General features: G+C 43.3%; 1 protein-coding gene across 1 annotated transcript in view; it reads right to left on the bottom strand.

Annotated features, from left to right (window-relative positions):
- The window catches only part of LOC137520706 (unconventional myosin-XVIIIb-like), an 816,938-nt gene that overhangs the window by 714,958 nt on the left and 80,230 nt on the right, over positions 1-21,750 (bottom strand). The window contains exons 9-11 of the mRNA XM_068238990.1: positions 12,523-12,721; positions 2,525-2,667; positions 1,079-1,179 (exon numbers count right to left, since the gene is read on the bottom strand). Coding sequence (XP_068095091.1) covers positions 1,079-1,179; positions 2,525-2,667; positions 12,523-12,721 — 443 coding nt within the window. The remainder of the gene's footprint in view (positions 1-1,078; positions 1,180-2,524; positions 2,668-12,522; positions 12,722-21,750) is intronic.

The raw sequence follows: 21,750 nt of genomic DNA on the forward strand, positions 1-21,750 counted from the left end.
TGTGTGTGTGTGTGTGTGTGTGTGTGTGTGTGTGTGTGTGTGTGTGTGTGTGCGTGTGCGTGCGTGCGTGCGTGCGTGCGCAGGCACAGCTGTACTTGCTCAGGCACAGTGCAGCCACATTCAAACACAGCAGGGAGTGCTGCCACGCAAACATATCCCACAAACTCTTGTCCATGTCCATGAAGGTGATTTGTCCCTTGAACAGTTCAGATGTTTAAGTAGGAAAAATGCTGCAGTTTTAAAATTCTATGCACTCTCTAAATGCATTATTAACAAAGACAGCATTATTGTTTCATAAGGTTATCATAAGTAGTCGCTGTTACAGTATTTCTTTATAATCAACCTTTGTACATTTAATAAATATTAAAAGAAAAATACTTTCCTTACCTCCTGCATAATGTAAAATTAGGTTTATAACACAACAGTCTTCACTGTAAAGCCATTGATACTTTCTGTCTGTCACAGTCTCCTATACAATGATTGGCTAATGAGGCTGTCTGTACACGCCATAAGCCTTTACAATGACAACTAAGAGCACTCAGTTGACTGACAGACCTGAAAATGCCTCAAGGAGGAATTAAAGAGTACCATTGTACAGTATCCACACATTGTGGATCTTAAGCACCGCTCATCTGAAATAAAATATAACTGGTAAAGTTCTAGCTCTCAGGATGTAAATAAATTAAGGCTTCAATGCACTAAGCTTTATCATACGTTTGATAATTTACCTCATGGATATAATCTATTTTGAATTCACTAAGGTGTTATAGATTTAAATAATAATAAATTTATAACACCTTAGTGATTTCAAAATTAGATTTTACCCATGAGGTAAATTATCAAACGTTTGATAAAGTGTTTGATAAAGCTTAGTGAATTGAGGCCTAAGATGTGTTTTTCTGTTTCTGTTTATTGAAATGTGACCTCAGTGACTCATGTAAAATGGGAAACCTCTACTCTGTTCCTGTGTCATAAGTGTTATTGTGGGAAGAGGGCCAGATAGCAGTGAAGAAGGTTTGGAATTCATAAATGTAGATGATTCTTATAAGAAAAATACACCTGCAGTGCAATAACATACTTGAGATACATATCTCCTCCAGTCAGCATTTGGGTGAACACATTGAAGTTGCTTTCGCCTTCTGGCTGTTGAGCTATGCGGAATCTTTCCAGAAGCATGGTCTAGAAATAAACATAGATGCATTAAATTTAACACCACTAGCTTGCAGTGTTTATAGTCTCCAACCAATTGAAAAATGGAAGCTAAACATGCTGGATTAAGTACATTAGCAATATTACTCACAGGTAATAAAAAAAAAATCTCTCTTTTTGTTACCACATGTGTTACTCTGTATTAGGTCTCCAGCCATATTATTATTATTATTATTTATTCGATTTACATAGCGCCAACATATTACGCAGCGCTGTACAATAAATAGGACATACACAGGTAGCTTCCAACGGTCACACACATTGTGCACAGTGTGACTTGTAAGGTAAGCGTATTATGCAATATTGCTATCTCAATGACATGAAAGAATAAAGTGAACATATACATCAAAGGGCATTTATACTTTGGCTACATTTCTCTTGTCTTCACACAGAGAATACCCAAGCAGCTCGGGGCAACCCAAATGTTGTCTTCACAAGCAAATACAAAATTAATAGGCCAATCCATACATTACTCTATAGATGTATGGGACACTTATAATGGTGTGGAGGATGTTTTTATCATTTATAACAAAGCTTCATTTAATTATAAAGAAAGTTTACCTCCATCATGAAAACCTCCCAAAGAAAACTAGAGATACATTTCATTATTATTGATTTAAGCACAGAATTCGGACATTGCTGGATGAGTAATCCATCCATAACAAAGAGAGTAATATTTGATAGAGGTGTTTACCCGGTGCGATATGATGTAGCTTGTTCTCATTTATTCTAATGTTGAAACCACTATGGGAAAAATGGCAGCTAAATGGTTAGTACTCTCCTCTTGCAGTACTTGAGTCCCAAGGCCAAATCCTAGCTATTGAGTTTTGTATGTTCTGCTCTATTTGCATGCATTTAGTACCAGAGACATGGAGGCACCCAAATCACCTTCTTCATTCTCACAGTACTCTGGTTTCCTTCCATGTATAAAAGACATAAGGCTAAGTTCATTGCCTCCTAATGTGGTCCTACCTAGACTATGGTAGAGGCATTAGTATGAGCCCATTAAGGAAAATTACTGATCACATTTTTTTTCTAGGTGCTTTTTAATGGTGTCAGCACTATATAAATGACCACAAATGTTAATTCTACCACAGGTCTTATGGAAGAGACTGGCCTTGTCTTTTTGTATATTGTAACAATTTCCTATTAATGGAGACTGTAAATAATGTTGAGAGTGTTAAAGGTGGGAATGCAGCATCATAAAAACTCACAAATAGGTCTTCCAAGCAAGCTGCTGATAATTTTTGTTTTTGTTCAAAATGTTTGTTATAGGCAGACTTTTCCACGTTGATTAAATGCATAAATAAGTCACCTGAAGGTGTCCTGCAGTTACACGGCCAGCAGAATTGAAGTCCAGAGACATGACCATGGAGAAACGAGTGGAGTTATTGCATTCACTTGTTTGGACACAACCAAAGGATCTCAGAATGGTGAACATTGCTTGAATCTTTTCCACTGAAAAATACAAAATAAATGCTTATCAGGAACTGTTCACTGTCTGACAAACTATGAGCCTCCATTATGAAAATGTGTGTTTGCAGATATGGCCACCAGCAGTGCTACAATTGCTCAGCCAATAGAATGTTTTTCCTGTGATAAAAGAAGCATTGAGGACACTTTTTTTTATTCTGGCTAAATAATGTTCTCTGAATGGTGGAGTAAACAGGTGGCAGCCGATTCAAATTGGTTAATGTATTCTTATTATTAGGCACTCCGCAAGAGAAAGAGGAGTGCCACCTCCTGGCACGTACAGTGCGATTGAGTAAGGTCAAAAGAAGAAAAAGAAGGGAAGCTTGGACATTACCTTGCACATTAGTTGTCCTTTCAGCTATAACTGGCAACAATTGATACAGTATATAACTGCCAGCAACTGACAGCAATCTTGTCAGAACTGGAAAGGCTCACTGTAAGAAGAAAATGGTGAGCTTCTGAGAGGAACTGATGACAAATATTCATTTGCAGGTACATCATGTGTTTATTTTATATGATTTTACATGGTTCAGGTTCCCTTTAAAGAGGAACTCCAGTGAAAATAATGTAGTAAAAAAAGTGCTTCATTTTTACAATAATTATGTATAAATGATTTAGTCAGTGTTTGCTCATTGTAAAATCTTTCCTCTGCCAGATTCACATTCTGACATGTATTACATGGTGACATTGTTACTGTGGGCAGGTTATGTAGCTGCTCCTAGCTGTTTTGGCTGTTACAGACAGCTGTAAACAGCTAATTCCTGTCTGTGAACATTGTTACATTGTGGCAGTTTGCCCAGAGTACCGTGGTACTGAGAGCTTCTTGTGGGAGGGGTTTCAGCACAAAATCAGTCGCACAGCACCCCCTGATGGTCTGTTTGTGAAAAGCATTATATTTCTCATGTAAAAGGGGGTATCAGCTACTGATTGGGATAAAGTTCAATTCTAGGTTGGAGTTTCTCTTTAAGTGGTAAAAAACTTGTAACTGCCACACAGCGCTGAGTTTTATGGTTCTTTCACACAAATAGCTGACAGTAGCACACTTACCTGCCCGTCATCAACACCTGATCCCTTGCTGGGTGCTGGCCTCCAGCTGTAATGCTGGGAATACACGGGTCGATCCGGCGGCTAATCGACCCCCGCCGCGTCCCCGCTCGTCCCCGCCGGCGCTTCTTATCACCCGCTCGATTAGCCGCTATTGTCCGCCTGCGGGGATCGAGCACGGAATCTATCCCCGCGGTGATCGGACACGTCGGATATTATCAATCGAGCCATTAGGCTGGATTGATAATCCTCCCCTCTACGCCGTGTATGCCCAGCATAAGGGCTGATTCACACCCAGGGCGCTTTTGAACACTTTTCAAAGCACCCAGCATTGTCATTATGTTAAAATCACAAACATGCTGCCTGCATGTAGCATGTAAGAAGTGCTGAAGACTCAGCAGTGAAAATGAGCATTACATATGACTTTCCCATAGTTCTTCAGTATTGGGGAAATTAAATCAGTGGGGTTAAACTGCAGCTTTGCACAGAGCTAATCCAATTTGGAAGCTTGGTGAATCAATCAAGTTGTGATCTGATTAGCCCTGTGCAAAGTTCAAGTTCACACACTGCCTATTCTAGTGATTATAGATACAAGGAAGCTGATCACATCTCTACTCAGCAGCTCTCACGACGCACGCCATGGAAGCAGGACAGAGCTGCAGAGGAAGTGAGGTGCCTGCTGGCAAGCAATAAATCACCATATTACTGACATTACTGCTCCCCTTCTGCCTCTCTGCAAAGGTAGATTGAAGAAAACAATGCTCTACACAGTATATATTATGGCTGTAAATAACTGCGTACAGCAGTATCATTGCATTATACATTACACTAGGTGTCAACCTTTCTTAAAAATTTTGAATGTAATAAGTGCATTCTGGAATGATCAGGGCTTTCCCTTGCTCTCCATTACAGCCCTGGAATAAGCATAGTATTTTTACACATGTAGGCCTAGTGCACACCAAAAACCGCTAGCAAATCCGCAAAATGCTAGCAGATTTTGAAACGCTTTTTCTGTAGCATTTCAGCTAGCATTTTGCGTTTTTGTGAAGCGTTTTTGGTGTAGTAGATTTCATGTATTGTTACAGTCAGGGCTGTGGAGTCGGAGTTGGAGTCGGAGTCGAGGAGTCGGAGTCGGGGCAATTTTGGGCACCCGGAGTCGGAGTTGGAGTCGTGGTTTCAGAAACTGAGGAGTCGGCGTCAGGAGTCGGAGTCGCATGATTTTTGTACAAAATCCACAGCCCTGTTAAGTATTAGACTAAGGAGTCGGAGTCGAGGAGTCGGAGTCTGAGCAATTTTGGGTACCCGGAGTCGGAGTTGGAGTCATGGTTTCAGAAACTGAAGCGTCGGAGCCGGAAGATTTTTGGACCGACTCCACAGCCCTGGTTACAGTAAAGCTGTTACTGAACAGCTACTGTAACAAAAAATGCCTGGCAAACCGCTCTGAAGTGCCGTTTTTCAGAGCGGTTTGCGTTTTTCCTATACTTAACATTGAGGCAGAAACGCATCCGCAATCCAAAATCTGCAGCAGCCCGGGAGTATGCGTTTCTGCAAAACGCCTCCCGCTCTGGTGTGCACCAGCCCATTGAAATACATTACCTTAGCGGATCCGCACCCGCAAGCGGATCGCAAACCGCAGCAGAACCGCTCTGGTGTGCACTAGGCCGTAGACAGATACTTAGTCTGAAAGTGGACTGGACCTGAACTCTTGTACAGGACAGGATACAAACATAGAGAAATGCACCCTGTATATATTTAGAGAGTTTAGCTTGTGTAATTCCCTCTCATCTGTGACTTATCACAAGTGTAATTTGATTGTGTCAGCTGGCTGCATCGGCAGAGCCACTAATTGGTAAACACAGGATGTTAACCCTATGTCTCCTTCCATGAAAGAAGCAGGAAGTATGCACAATGCAGATTTCTTGCAGGATTTGTATCAGCTATAACAAATAAATGTTTTCTTTGAAGGTTATTATGCTGTTGCTTATCTTTTAGAGCAGAGAGCTCTGAGTTCAGATCAGGATCAGACTGAATAGTGTACATCCTAGCTATGGGGAGAAAAATCAGAATGCAGTAGGATTCTGTTGTGCTATCACAACTATGGTTAATACAGTAAGTGCACCGTTCGCTCTTTCCACACATTTGCCAGGAATAAGCGCCTTATGGCTATAATGCAACTGAATGGCAGTGTGTCATCATATGCGAATCAGTGTTTGACATACATGCAGTCTCATGACTTATCTTCCCTTTCACTAACTTTTTCACTTCACTTTACTTTTCTCTCTAATAACCTAGGTGAGGGTTGCAAATGTTTTGCCACTTAACAGCAGATATTTCTTTATAAATCCAGACCAGGTTTACAGGACTACCTAAAAGACAACTATTGGAAAACAAATTGTAAAACTTAAAAATGAATATCATGGAAGTCGCAGAGATAGGGGTTGGGAAACTGATTGATAGTGCATGTATATGTGTCCCAGATTTCTGCCATCTGCACTGCACTCTGTTTTGGAATTTAGTGTGTCCTCCCTGAGACAGGTGAGTAAAGAGATGCATACCAGGATATGAGAGAGATGTGATCAAGTGGGAAATAAAAGGCCGATTAGCTCCCCCTGATTTGAAAGAGCAGGCGCAGATCTGACCATCAAGGCAGCGGCGTAGGAATCACCATAGCAACCATAGCGTTGCTATAGGGCCCGGCTGGACCTACACCACAGGGGGGGCCCGCAGCTGAGACTGAGGACTTTAAAAAATATATATAAATAACTGTAACAAAGCTGGGCACCACCGCCGGGCCCCTCTCCCTCCCCGAGTCCCCGCATATAGCCTCTAATAGGGGACTATTTTGGGCTGCGGATTGATCTCTCCTGGCCGGGCCCCGACAGTTACTCTGTAGTTCCGGCCAGGATCTCTTCACAAGTGACTACCCTTCAGTTCCGCCCCTTTCCAGCTGCATCAGCCAATCAGGGAAGGCTCTCAGGCATCTGAACCCAGGCGCGCCAGAGAGGAGTGGAGATGGGAAGTTCGGATCTTTTCAATGATCCAGATGATTCGAATCGGATCATTGAAAAGATCCGGATCTTTGATCCGAATCTCTCGGATCATTTTACTACCCGAAGCATTCGGGGGTGAAATGACTAGCAGGACAGGTCTTTCCCTGCTGAGGACAGAGAAGGGGAGAAGATGGACAGAGGGCAGGGAGTGGACATAGAAGGGAGGAGGGACGAGCAGAGAGCAGAAATGTTTGTTTGCACACAATACCCACATGCTGCAATCATATGCTTTACATATATTTCACCTATATGCTTGCTCATCTGTGTACTTTGAATGCAAACGTCGCACAGTGAAAGAAAGCATTCCCCAAAGCATTCCCAGAAGTAAAGTGCAGCTGTTTAGAGCAGTGCAGGAGGATCATATTGCGCTGCAATCACAGTGCCTGCAAAGTTGCTGAGCTGTGCTGAGCTGAGCCAAAAGCTTCCAATGTGATCACTGTGCAGCACTACGGAACAGACAGCCTAGAATGAGCAGCACATTATAGCCAGTATGTGTGCTCTACACATATCTGGCAGTGGCACCCATGTCCCCTCTCTCTCATCTACCTGTCTCCCTGCAAGGCTGGCTCCCCTCCAACAGAGCGATCCATCTCAGCTCTGCTTCCAGGACCCCGCTGCCCGCTGAGAGGGGGCGTGTCGCTCCTGGCCCCACCCTTTTTGTGATCCGAATCACTCATTTTGATGATTCGGATGATTCGACTCACAAAATAGATTCGGATCAAAGATCCGAATCGTTCATGATCCGGACAACACTAGAGAGGAGACTGGATGGGATAGAATGGATTACAGGCAGTACACACATCATGCTGCCACAGCTTCCTGGATGAAGAGAACCATCCTCAGCACACATTCAGCAAGCAGTGCACTGTCCCATCTGTCCAACACACGAGTGCACTGCTGCTGCTGCTGAGAGAGGCTCCACAGACATGTGCCTGACAGTGTGCAGCCCTGCAATGTCTGCAAACTGTGAGTACTAATCCTATGGCACGCTGACAGGTTGTGTGCAGGGAGCTCACTTTGCACAGAGATGGGGGAGGGAGATAGACGTCTGGGTGCAGACAGAGAGAGAGGCTGCTAAGGAAGCCTGTAGCAGCCAGTGGTCACGTTATCTCCTTTTTCCTGCTTCTTCTTTTCCTGGTCTTCTTTTCTTTCTTTCTACCCAGCTGTATTTTGCCCCTCTACTGTCTCTCTCTTGCTCTCTTCCTGCTATCTCTCTCTGCCTGTTAGCTATCTCTATGGCAGCCATCTCTCTGCCTCTAGCTGTCTCTCTGCCATCTCTATTCCCAGCTGTCTCTCTGCTGTCTCTGGCCCTTAGCTGTCTCTGGCCCTTAGCTTTCTCTCTCTTCCAGCTGTCTATCTGCCCCTCTCTCGATGTACCTCAGATGTGTGTCTCTGCCATCTCTATTTGCCAGCTGTCTCCCTTTCTGCCCCCTCACTTTCTGCTCCCTCCCTCCCTTTTGCTGTGCCTCAGCTGTGCCTCTCTGCCCCTCAGCTGTGCCTCTCTTCCATCTCTGCCTGCCAGCTGTTCTTCTCTCTCAGCTGTCTATCTTCCTCTCTCTCTCTCTCTCTGCCCCTCAGATGTGTGTCTCTGCCATCTCTATTCACCAGCTGTCTCCCTTTCTGCTCCCTCCCTCCCTTTCTCTCTGCCCCTCGGCTGTGCCTCTCTGCCCCTCGGCTGTGCGTGCCTCTCTGCCCCTCGGCTGTGCCTCTCTTCCATCTCTGCCTGCCAGCTGTCTTTCTCTCTCAGCTGTCTTTCTTCCCCCCTCTCTTTCTCTCTCTCTCTCTCCCTCAGATGTGTCTCTGCCATCTCTATTCACCAGCTGTCTCCCTTTCTGCTCCCTCCCTTTCTCTCCCTGTCTGCTGTCTCTCCCTCTCTGCCTCTAACTGTCTCTCTGCTCTTCAGCTATGTCTCTCTGCCATCTCTATCTGCCAGCTGTCTTTCTGCTATCTGCCTCTGCTGTCTTTCTCTCTACCCCTCAGCTGTCTCTCTGCCCCATAGCTGTCTCTCTCTTCCATCTCTGTCTGCCAACTGTCTTTATCTCTCAGCTGTCTATCTGCCTCTCTTTCCCTCTGCCCCTCAGATATGTGTCTCTGCCATCTCTATCTGCCAGCTGTCTCTCTCTGCTGTCTATCTCTCTTTTTACCATTTCTATCTGCCATAGTTCTCTCTCTCTCTCTCTCTATCTCTCTCTCTCTCTCTCTCTCTCTCTCTCTCACACTCACACAGATGTGTCTCTCTGCCATCTCTATCCACTAGCTCTCTCTCTCTCTCTGCTGTCTATCTGCCTCTGCTGTCTTTCTCTCTGCTCCTCAGCTGTCTCTCTCTTCCATCTCTGTCTGCCAGTTGTCTTTCTCTCTCAGCTGTCTATCTGCCTCTCTCTCTCTGCCCCCCAGATGTGTGTCTCTGCCATCTCTATCCGCCAGCTGTCTCTCTCTCCCTCTCTGCTGTCTCTCCATGCCCCTCAGCTCTCTCTCATATCTATCTGCCAGCTCTCTCTCCTGTCTCTCTCTCTCTCTCTCTCTCTCTCCCTGCCTCTTGGCTGTCTCTCTTTCTGCTCCGAAGGAAAACAGACAAGTTAAACTCTGTGCATAAATACAGGGTGTGTTTCTCTCTAATTCCCCCTCATTTGTGGCTGATCACAAGCTGTAACTTGATCTCTCCCCATGTCACCTGACTGCCATGGCAGATAAGCTCATATGAAAGCACAGGATGTTAACAATTTGTCTGCCTCCATGAAAGCAGGAAGTAGAAACAGTGCACATTTATTGAAGGAATTGTATCAGCTGTAACAAAGAAATGTTGTTTTTTTCTTTAAATGTTGTAATGCTGTTATGTATATTTTACAGCAGAGAGGAAGTTATGAGTTCAGATCCACTTTAAAGGAAACCTCTGGGGTTTTTAAAAAGAGCACGTCTACTTACCCGGGGCTTCCTCCAGCCCCTGGCAGCAGCTTATGTTTCCCTCCCAGCAGCAGCTCTGCTCCCAGCCGGTCCGGGTCCCTGCGGTCAAATGGATAAATTTGGTAACACCACGGGTGTTCCGACATCTGAAATGCAGCAGCTTTTCCTGACGGTCTCATGCCACGACTGAGCACGGCAACCACCATGCTCAGATGTTTCTCTTTTGGTAGGGCCGCCTGTCCACCATCCGTGCTGAGAACTAGCTGCTCATGGAAAAGATGCCTAAATGTGCAGGTTTGTGTTGTTTAGGACTGCTGTTCATTTGAAGTGTTTTGTGCGGAACATTTTGTGTTTTGTGTGGCCTTACGGTCAGATGAACATTGCATGTGTGTGATGGAGCAATAAACCTGCACTTTTGCTTTCGAAAGACTGTGTGCCGACTCCTCCTTTGGATACTTGTCTGGAACAAAACATTAGGTTCGGGCAACACGGTGGCATAGTGGTTAGCGCTCTCGCCTTGCAACGCTGGGCCCCCAGTTCAAATCCCAGCCAGGTCAACATCTGCAAGGAGTTTATATGTTCTCCCCGTGTCTGTGTGAGTTTCCTCCGGGTACTATGATTTCCTCCCACATCCCAAAAACATACAGATAAGTTAATTGGCTTCCCCCTAAAAAAATTGGCCTTAGACTACGATGCATACACTACACGATACATACATAGACACATGACTATGGTAGGGATTAGATTGTGAGCCCCTCTGAGGGACAGTTAAGTGACAAGACAAAATATATACTCTGTACAGCGCTGCGTAAGATGTCGGCGCTATATAAATACTAAATAATAATAATAATAATTAGGTTTGGACCTTTCAGAGAGGAATTCTCAACTTTAACTTTAGTTAACTAGTACCCTATCCAGTGTCAAGGCAGTTACAGAGACCAACTGCCAGAATAGCATACTGCTAGTGGTCAAGTTGGCCAACATTTTTGTTTAGGTCCTTTCCAGGGAGTGCTTTCACAAAGAATAGGGAAACTGAGAATCCCCCATGAGGGGGATGTACTACTCCAAAACCTGTAAGATATTAAAAATACCTACTGTAAGTGACAACAACTGTAAGTGACAACAATATTGTAAAATGCAATGATTCAACAATATTTCCTAATAGGGATTCTTTAAGCTCTCTACTGATCTCCAGTCTTCTTTATCCATGAAGAAACCTCATAGTTAAGGGCCTCAATTACAAAGATATCTCCAGAGATCCCAAGCATCTCCGGCGGCCATGCCGTTCATGATCCAGAAAACTTGAATAGAATTAATGGAATTAAAACTTCAAGGATAAGTTCACAGTGGGAGCTGTGTTGTGTTCCCTGTAAAAACGCAACGCAGGGGGAAAAGTTGCATTGTGCAAGTGCTGTGTCGCATACAGTGATGCATACAGTCGAAGAAAAATATGCTTCAAGGACACTTTTAATGTGTGCGTTATGCTATAATGCACTGTATGCACTGCTTTGGGACACCATAGTCCATTGGAATGCATTGCACTGGATGCACTCCGAACATTGCATAGACTTATTATTGCAGTGCACCCCTGTTAAATCACACCACTCTCCACTGTGAGCAGAGCCTAAGTGGCTAGGATTTTGCACGCTCACTTATTTATTGTATTTATAAAGAGCCAACACATTATACAGAGCTGGACAATAAATACATACGATACAAAGGATGACAGATGCAACAAGGTTATAAACCATAGGAAAAAGCTATACAAGGCAAGCAGGGTACAAAATACATGATCATGACATTTTGGGTTGGTTAGGAAGGTCCAGTAATACAAGTATGAGGCTGTCCTATACACTAGGGAAGGGAGGACCCAGCCAAAGGCAATCTAAGGGGATGGGAGGTGGACACACTAGGTAGGGCTGTGATATAAATATGCAGTGTGGGAGGGGGTGGGTAGGCCATTTTCAAGAGGTGGGGTTTGAGGGCTTGCTTGAATGTGTTGAAGGAGGGAGCAAGTCTGTCGGTCAAATCACTGTCATGGCTAAAAGAGTTTTTTTCCCCTAAATTCAAGATTGGGTTATTGAACAAAAAAAGTTTTAATATGACCCAGGCGGGGTCTTCAGTCTTTTAAAACATAGATGCTGACAACATTTAAAAATAAAATCCACTGTTGGTTTGTTGAATGATTTATCATATTGGAGAAGCATCTCTAGAGATACACCATTAACCCATTTGCGGCTTCAATAGCGTTATCTCATTTGAGGTAAGTGTGCTGCTTTTGACCTCAGTCGGTAGAACTCATTGTGCTGTAAATTCGTAGAATGCTTTGATCTCTCTCTCTGCTAGCAAAACATATAGAAACTGAAAGCAGAAGGCAGAAGTCCTCTTTTATTGTCTCGCAGTGCCCCCTAGGGACAAGTGTCCATAAATACACATTACACTGCAGTACTTATTAGAAGCAAGGAAATATAACAAATAAGAAATAAGAAAAAAAAATATGCTAAAATAAAACTGGCCTGCAGCACGTGCAAGCTTCTAAATAAATTGGGTGCTAAGGGGTTAAAGGACACCTGAAGTGAGAGGGATATGGAGGCTGACATATTTATTTCCTTTTACCAATACATGTTGCCTGGCAGTTCTGCAGATCTCTTTGGCTACAGTAGTGTCTGAATCGCACACCTGGAACAAGCATGCGGCTAATCCAGTCAGATTTACGGTATGTCAAAAACACCTGATCTGCAATTTCTGCATTGTATTTATCTGGCAAAACGGGTTTCAGCTTTAATGAATAACCCTAAAATGAATACCAATATAATACTGTAGATCCAAAAAAAAGACCCATTACCTGTGACTTTGTTGTCCACACTCCCAGCAGCATCCACAAGGTATTCCAGGGCAGTCTGACAGCACGTTGATTTGCCTGTGCTGCTTCTACCAAGGGGCATGATTGTCTGATCCTGGCGTTGGGTGAGCATGTTCCAGTAGGCTTTCTGTGCCACTGAGCAGATGTGAGGTGGCATGCCGTCTTTCTTCCCTTTGAACACCTGGGGGAATGAGCGAGGGGAGAAGTGAGTCTCTGATAAGCTCCGCTGATGCTCAGACATCGTGACTTCTATCTTAAACATTGCATTATGATTGTGTGGTGTCAAAGGAAATCTGAACTCAAAGTTGTTTTAGCAGCTAAAGTTTAAAGGGTAGGACATAATATGTACTCGCAGCTGCTGATAAAATACCCAGAAGTCTCTGCTAACATTTTACAGGCTGCCAGACTTCTTCCAACACAAAGATAACATTTACCCTGTAATTTTTCTCTGTCACTGACATAATATACTCACAACTTAAAGCTTCAATTCAGGATAAATCTGTGCCTTGTCCTGTGTAGGCACTCTAGAGCTTGTTTTTATCTAGGCATAAGCTTTACTGATGTCAGATTGCTTATAAAGTATATTGTCAGGCAGCCATTCACAAACCATCTCCAGTAGCTGGGACTTCCAGAGCTGCCGCATCTAATCTGTTCAGAAAGCTGTGCCCTGCCTCCATGCAGTCTGAGCCACATGACAATAGTGAGCAAAGCAGCAGCAACAACCCCACTCACACTCACTGTTAAATATTTCCATTAAAGTGCCTCAGGTCATAAGACTTAGTTTTTTAAAAGGACAACTGAAGTGAGATGGATACGGAGGCTGCCATATTTATTTTATTTTAAACAATACCAGTTTCCTGGCATCTTGCTGATCTATTTGTTTGCAGTAGTGTCTGAATAACATCATAATCAAGCATGCAGCTAATCTTGTCAGATCTGACAATAATGTCAGAAACACCAGATCTGCTGGATGCTTGTTCAGGGTCTATGGCTAAAAGTATTAGAGGCAGAGGATCAGCAGGGGGGTGTGTGTGTGTGTGTGTGTGTGTGTGTGTGTGTGTGTGTGTGTGTGTGTGTGTGCGTGCGTGCGTGCGTGCGTGCGTGCGTGTGTGCGTGTGTGTGTATATATATATATATATGCCCCCAGTGAGCTGGGCACAGAGTGAGCCGATTGACGGCTTACCCTGCTGATGCTCAAATCCTTGGTAGCATAAAATACTATACCCCCTTCTGAGATGTAATTCGGGGTCTGACACTCAGCAGAACCCCAAATTACCCTTACGTGCCCATCGCAGTATAGCATTACTGCAATGGCGGTACCTAAAGTCAATCATGTAACCCTGTGGCAGAGTGTGCCAAAAGGTTAATATGCATACACCGCCGCCTGTTCGGTGAGGTATTTCCTGCTGGGCAGGAAATACATCACTGGGATTCCCGTCAGTCCGCGCATGAACTGCGCTCTGTTGTTTACACGTGCATCGCCCATAGACTTGCATTACTTCTAGCTCCTTGCGTTAATCACCGCAATTAGTGTGAAAGACTCCATAGACTTCCATTGCTTTTGCAGCTGCTGGTGGTAAAATAAGGTAATTCAATGTAGGTTTCAACTGCAAGAGTAAAAGGGGCCTAAAAGACAGTAAGAAGAGGGTGTTGGAAAAATACCTACAGATGGCCTCTAACACAGTGAGTAACGAGTCATAGCAGTAAGAATATCATGATGAATGGAGCCGCAAGTGCGTGTCAACATGAAATGCATAGACAGGAAATCAGACAAAAAATGGGTAAAAAAAAAAGTAACAGAAAAGTGCATACTATTAAGTGTTATGCACAGACAGAAGCACATTGATCACTGTAGCAGTATGCCACTGACCCCTGAAGACTGGGGAAATTAAATCTAACTTAACGGCCTTATTACATCCCGCTTTCATTAGTGCAATATTCATTGTGGTCTGCCCTCTTACAGATGGCACAATATATGGTGATTTGATTTTGAAAGAAAGGTGTATTTTGTAACATTGCATAATTTTTCACCTTGATATGTAACAATAAAGAAAAAAAATTATACGGGAGGGTAATTGGTCATTTTATACAGTAAGACACTTGTGTTGACCTGAGGAAGCAGGATTCAACCTGTGAAATGCGTTGCCCATAGTGTTTTTTAATAATTATTGTTTTGCTCAGCTCTTGCTGTTAGTTGACATCCTTCAGGTAAATCAAGCTTTTCATCTTATCACAATTGGTGCACGTTCTCTCATTATACAGTAAAACCCCACATTATCCGGCACCAACTGGGATTGGCTGATGCTGGCTAAGTGTAGCTTCTGGTTGCTTGAAAATCAATGTTAAAATTAGGCCTAGCTAAAAAAAAACAGTACTACTGCACACTGTATACTTACCATACATTCTGTACTAACGTTGAAATACAATTATTAAAAACAAATGAAGACTAAGGGCAGGCTTAACTTAATGTAACAGAGATGTATTACTGTATAAAGAAGTGTAAAAGTAGATTACTTTTACATTATTATATAATAATAAATACATTATTTATGCATCCTGCAAGGCCAGTATTTTTTTTCTGGTTGCTTGAGACTTTTGGTTAAAGGAATACTATCAATACCTAAGTGTTCTAAAATGACAGTGTGCAAATAATGTCTAAGTAGCTGTGTAAACATTTTCCTACTTTTCATGTTAAATATCAGAGGCAAAAGCTGTAATTTATTGAGGGTAGGATTTAGCTATATTGGGACAAATCAATTGCAGAAGGGGTGTCTGCTTCAATGCACAGCCAGAGTTGCATATCAGACTACAGAAAGCAAATATCAAACATATCAAACTCTGAAAGCAAAAACAGTGTGAAAAAGCTGTGACAATTAGTTACATTTCCTCTGCTTTCTTCAGACACTTCAGTCAGAAACACAGGAGCTGCAGCTGTTCTCTCTGTCACACAGAGCTACACATAGAGTTCACTGATCAAGTGTGAGGGGATTTTCCCGTCTCCTCATGGCTCAGTCAGCCGTCAGTTTTGGTGTCAGTAAAGTTTGAATGTATTTTGATAACAGTAAACAAAGAAGTTGCTGCTAAAATGTATACACCAGTACTTAGCAGCACTTCCCAAACAATTCCTGTGTCAATTGAAAAAAATATGTGAATCGATAGTATTCCTTTAACTGAGTTCTAGATAACAAAGGGTTCTACTGTACATAGTTACTCATAACTGACCCACCCACCATTCTAAATCTTAAGAGGGTAGGAAGCTAACTATAGTGCACTGGCAAGCATATTTGGTTCATGAAAATTATGTTTTGTCCATCAGTTTGCTTCTATAAATTTTTTCTATTGAGTTATTAAGCCAATCATTATTATAATCCCTTGTTTGTTTTTGTGTTTGGTTGGGTCTTAAAGAGGAACTGTAACCAAAGATTGAACTTCATTCCAATCAGTATCTGATACCCCCTTTCCCACAATAAATCTTTACCCTTTCTCAAATAGATTATCAGGGGGGTCTGTGTGGCTGATATTTTGGTGAAACCCCTCCCACAGTGTGATGTCATGGCCAAGGTCCTGACAGTTTGCTGTCTGCGAACCTCATTGCATTGTGGAAAATAACAGCTTTTTCCAACTGCCAAGCAAGCAATATTTTACTATGAGCATACAACTCTAAGTAATGAACATTCCATATGGATCACCCGGCAGAACTAAAGGTGTCACCACCAGTAATACATTTCAGAATGTAAATCAGGTGGAGGAAAGATTTTACAATGGGCAAACACTGACTAAATAATTTATAAAGGAATATTGTAAACAACAAGCAATTTGAATCATTGCTATTTTCACTACAGTTCCTCTTTAAAGAGACCCAGAGATGTGAGAATCGTATTTTTACTAACTCGGGCCTTCCTCGCCGTTCTCCTCAGCACCGCCGTTCAGCCGCAGTCAAATCCCGGTAAGCGGCTCAGTCAGACTCAGTCTGACTGAGTGACATCAGCCAGGGCCTTCTGCGCTTGTGTAGAAGGTCCGTGCATGCGCAGAAGGTCCGCCGCTGACGTCACTAAGCCGCTTATCGGGGAAGATTGCGGCTGAACGGCGGCGCTGAGGAGGACGGCGAGGGACACATCCATGCTTATGGGGCTGGAGGAAGCCCCGGGTAAGTAAAAAATACAGCGATTCTCTTACCTCTTTAAACTCAGAAAAAATTATGATTTGAGGAAAACAAAATAGTAGTTTTACAATGCATATACTTTATATTTGTCTGTGATGCATCTGCCATGCATTTTAAATACATTTCCATTTTCATCAAGAAATTGAAAAGGATTAGAGTACACAAACCTCAAAAACACGTAGGAGGAAGCATTGTGCGTTTATGACATGTTTACAAAGTGTCATTTTGCTGTATTGCACTGAATTCCTGTTAACCTCAATACAGTCAAAACCGTACTTGAAGAACATCATAACAAGTGAGGCAACATTTTATAAAACGCAGCTCAAAACAAAGCTTCTCATAATCACATACAAATCTGCACAGCATAAGATTAATGTCAATATTTGAGCACTGCATTCATTCCTCAACAATGATCTAGGAAAACACAGACAGAAAACACAAATAGATGAGTATACAACCATAAAAGGTTAACAGGACATGCTTCACTAAAACAATAGAATGGGATACATCCTAAACGAATGGAGCAACACAATTATGCAATTCTCTGAAAAGCTGCAGATAGGTAGTTTGAAAGAGAAGAGAGAAATTTGAGCATCTACCTTACGCATGTACAAGTAATAACAGCACTGATGTATCCAATAGTAGATTATCGGTACTGTTAAAGGACAACTATAATGAGAGGGACATGAAGGCTGCCATATTTATTTCATTTTAAGCAATGTCAGTTGCCTGGCAACCTCGATGGTCCATTTGGCTGCAGTAGTGTCTGAATAACACCAGAAACAAGCATGCAGCTAATCTTGTCAGATCTGACAATAATGTCAGAAACACCTGATCTGCTGCATGCTTGTTCAGGGTCTATAGCTAAACGTATTAGAGGCAGAGGGTCAGCAGGATAGCCAGGCAACTGGTATGGCTTAAAAGGAAATAAATATGGCAACGTCCATATCCTCTCCTTACAGTTGTCCTTTAACAATATTCTAGCATTAACCAGAAAAGGATTGAGATGAAATTGGGCCGTAGGCAAGATAGCAGTTTTTACTCAATGGTGATGGTCACCTGGCTTTCTTTTATAAGATTTGGTGGGGGCTAGCATCCAGCAGGCCCCTAGACTCTCTCCAGGCCCTAGGCAACTGCCTAGGTGTGCCTTGTGGATGATCCGACTCTTTCATTACTGGATGGATTTGATAGCAGTTCTATTATTGCTTATCTTAACCTAACGCTCATATTAACCCTCCCCTACCTATGCCTAACACTACTTCCCACTTTTATGATTATTATTACTTAGTATTTATATAGCACTAACATCTTCTGCAGTGCTGTACAGAGTATATATCGTCTTGTCACTTAACTGTCCCCCAGAGGGGCTCACAATTTAATTCCTACATAGTCATATGTATATGTATGCATCTTGTAGTGTATGTATGTGCCTATGCCTAAAACTATCCCCCAAGGCCGGAACACTAAGGCCTCTTTGACATTAGACAACGCGTGCAGGAGCCGTTTCCTGCACGCGTTGAATAGCCTGCGACGTGTCGTCGTGAATCTGCGGTGCGACGCAATCAGAGGTGGTAGCAATTAATTTAGCCTGACGAGAAAACACCAGCTCCCAGCGTTCAACGCTCCCGGGTGCGTCGGACCGCAACGCACCAAAACGCAGTGTCGGGTGTGAAAGGTAAAATTAAAGTCTATGGACTTTCATTTTACCTTGGTTAACACAAAGAATTGCCTTTGCGTTGAAATGCAGGAAAAGGGCTCTGGTGTGAAAGAGCCCTAAAGCCTCTAGCGCTACTAAGTTTGTAACCACTAATTGAAAAACAATAATTCTGTCCGTCTGCTGCTAAATCTCACCACTACCGCCACTAAAACGGCTACCGTAAGTTGATCCATACGCCATAGTTACACAGCTGGCACCGCCATGTCCTTATCCTCTATGGGGTGCAAAAATTACCAGACCAGTGTATGCCATCCTTACCTGTCTCCCCTAGCTGGTTTTATGATATTTGATACCCCTGAGACAGTATGTGTTGCCTCAGCACAGACAGCATGGGCATTCACTTAGTTTGGTACTTGGAATCACCAAATCAACCTTAATCACCCAACCCTCTATTTTATTACAAGCTACTAGTACTGGTTTCCAGAATATATTTACCCTCATACCCAATCTTTATTGTTGTAATCTATGCTTTTACTAGAAAGGTTCCTTCTTGGTTAAAGGGACTCTGAGCACCTCTCAGGGGCATGCCTTTAAGACTCCGACCAGTACTGCAAAGTACTTAGAGATGTATACCTTTCTGTAGCTTGTGCTCTCCTCTTCCATTTGATGCCTGAATCGCCGTTCTACACCAAATAGTTTTTGTTCGATTTCAATTTAAAAATTGCTGCTGCCATCTTGGCTATGTTATAACTTCCGAGTCACCCCTGTCTTCTCTGTTAGAGGAGTGCATCACTGAATGAAGCAGCAGAGGAAGTGACACGCATGGCCATTGCAAGAGGCTCCTCCAGAGGGGTCATAGCAAGACTTTGTTGGAAGTTGTCTGTCTTAAAGGCATGCCCATGAGAGGTGCTCAGAGTCTCTTTGAAGCAAATCTGAAGTTTAAAAATCCAGCTAAAAATAAATCTTCTGGTATAGCATTGCCAAAATCCTGAAAATAGACCTAAATGTCCTTTCTTTTGTAACCCTCTTCTCCTGTAAAAGCATTGCATTGCTTTGTTCTGCAAATGCTGCTGTGAATGTGGTTAGCTGGAGTGTTAGCAGAGTTTATCTTGAACATACCGGTACACTAAGTGTGTCCCCAGAAAGAAAAGATTTATGGAGGGAGGGGTGTCTCTCTCTCTCTCTCTCTCTCTCTCTCTCTCTCTCTCAAACAATCAATCGGCAATGTGGGTTTTCCTGCATGGCTGAATATTTGTGCATAGTCTTGCAGACACAGCCGTGCAGTGGGAACACAATTACAATTTACAAGGCTGTTATGTCAGAGCTTAGGCTTAGCTTTCAGTTTTGAAAATCTTCCGTTTCAAGATTTACTGAAAATGTAGCCAGTTTGACCTGTTGCAGAGCTGCAGATAGAGAAATTAGCCTCTGCTGATGTGAACCTCCGAGGATGCATCTTTGGCACACACTCTGTATTGTTGGCAGAAACTGAAATGCAATATTATTCATGGAACCTACAGTACTTTTTCACTTATTAAAGCTGAAATAAATAAAAGTTTGGTTTCAGTTCTCTTGAATATGAATGTATTTAGTGGGAGTTACGGCTTAGTTCCCCCATTGGCGGTATAGTGCCCCCCCCCCCCAACAGCTTCCTGATTTCTAACCCCAAAGTTTAACCCCTTTCTGATACTTGGCTTTCTTATGCCTACCTCCTATATTAACCTTACCCCTAATGTTAACACTTTTCAGGTTCCTAACCTTAAAACTGTATCCCTAATGCTAACCAAACCCTAAGGGCCTATTTCTACGGATCCATCTGAAAATGGCGCCTGCGAATAATGGCGCACGGTGTTGCCGCTAATACGTTTGCCGCTTATCGCTATTTAACGTTAAAGCCTTATTGTTATTTAGCGTTAACACACAGAACCCTCTCTGTACCTATCCCTAACCCCTAAACCCCCCCCCCCCTGGTGCTGCCTGACCCTAAGACCCCCCCTGGTGGTGCCTAACCCTAACCACCCCCTGGTGGTGCCTAACCCTAACCACCCCCCTGGTGGTGCCTAACCCTAAGACCCCCCTGGTACTGCCTAACCCTGAGACCCCCTGGGGGTGCCTAACCCTAAGACCCCCCTGGTGGTGCCTAACCCTAAGACCCCCCTGATGGTGCCTAACCCTTAGACCCCCCGATTGGTGCCTAACCCTAAGACCCCCCTGGTGGTGCCTAACCCTAACCACCCCCTGGTGGTGCCTAACCCTAAGACCCCCCTGTTGGTGCCTAACCCTAACCACCCCCTGGTGGTGCCTAACCCTAACCACCCCCCTGGTGGTGCCTAACCCTAAGACCCCCCTGATGGTGCCTAACCCTAAGACCCACCCCCCCCCCAGTGGTGCCTAACCCTACCCTTGACAGTGTTACATTAAATCCATTCACCATTTTGCAGTTAAATAACGTCTGCAGTTTGGCTTATGTAGGGCGCTATTGATAAATAACATTACTGTGGGCAATAACGTCTGCTGTTTCGCAAATGAACGGCACTATTGATAAATAAAGTTAGTGTGTGCCACTATTGATAAATAATGTTAGTGTGTGCCGTTTTTCCCTGTGCGCCATTATTATGCAGTACTAACGATAAATAGCGCTAAGCGTATCTTTTTAATGCGGCGCCATTTTTATGCATAGGCGCTGTGCGCCATTATTCACTGATCCGTATTTCCACTACATGCAGATTGGATGCAGAATGGATGCAGAAAAACTGACTCCAATTAATGCCTATGGGAAAATCTGCAGCAGAAAAATCGCATTTAGTGGAAACAGGTCCATAGGCATTAATTCTGCATCCAATCTGCGTGTAGTGGAAGCAAGCCCTAACCCTAACCAATACTTATCTGCCTTTATCCATCTTGGCTTCTGCCTGCTCTGACGATGGTGCTGATAAATTCTGCAAGTGTTTCTGTGACAGGCACTTGTCAATAAAGAAGGTGCCTTTAGATAATGAGGCACCAAAATTGTCCACTACAGGTAATATTTGGCCACCAAATTAAGATGCATTGGATATCTCTGCCTGAAGATTTTCAGCTGCCTGTATCAACAGCAACAACATGAAAGCTCCACACCCTGCCCAGTCAGCAATAACAAAACATAGCAAACAATAGTAAAGAAAACAGACTTAAATAGTGCACTTCTTGATACATGTTTGCCACCCAGTCATGTAATCATAAAACTGAATGCCATCAAAAAACATAAACAGCTGCCTATTTTACCTCATGCCACACTTTCAAAGATAACAGCACAAAAGAAGCTGCATTTGTAATTATTACTGAAAACGTTGGCATACTAGTATAGCATGAGGAAAGTATTTAATAGATATATGGCGCCACCAAGTGTACACAGTGA

This window comes from Hyperolius riggenbachi, chromosome 1 (genome assembly GCF_040937935.1).
Source record: "Hyperolius riggenbachi isolate aHypRig1 chromosome 1, aHypRig1.pri, whole genome shotgun sequence".
NCBI lineage: Eukaryota > Metazoa > Chordata > Amphibia > Anura > Hyperoliidae > Hyperolius > Hyperolius riggenbachi.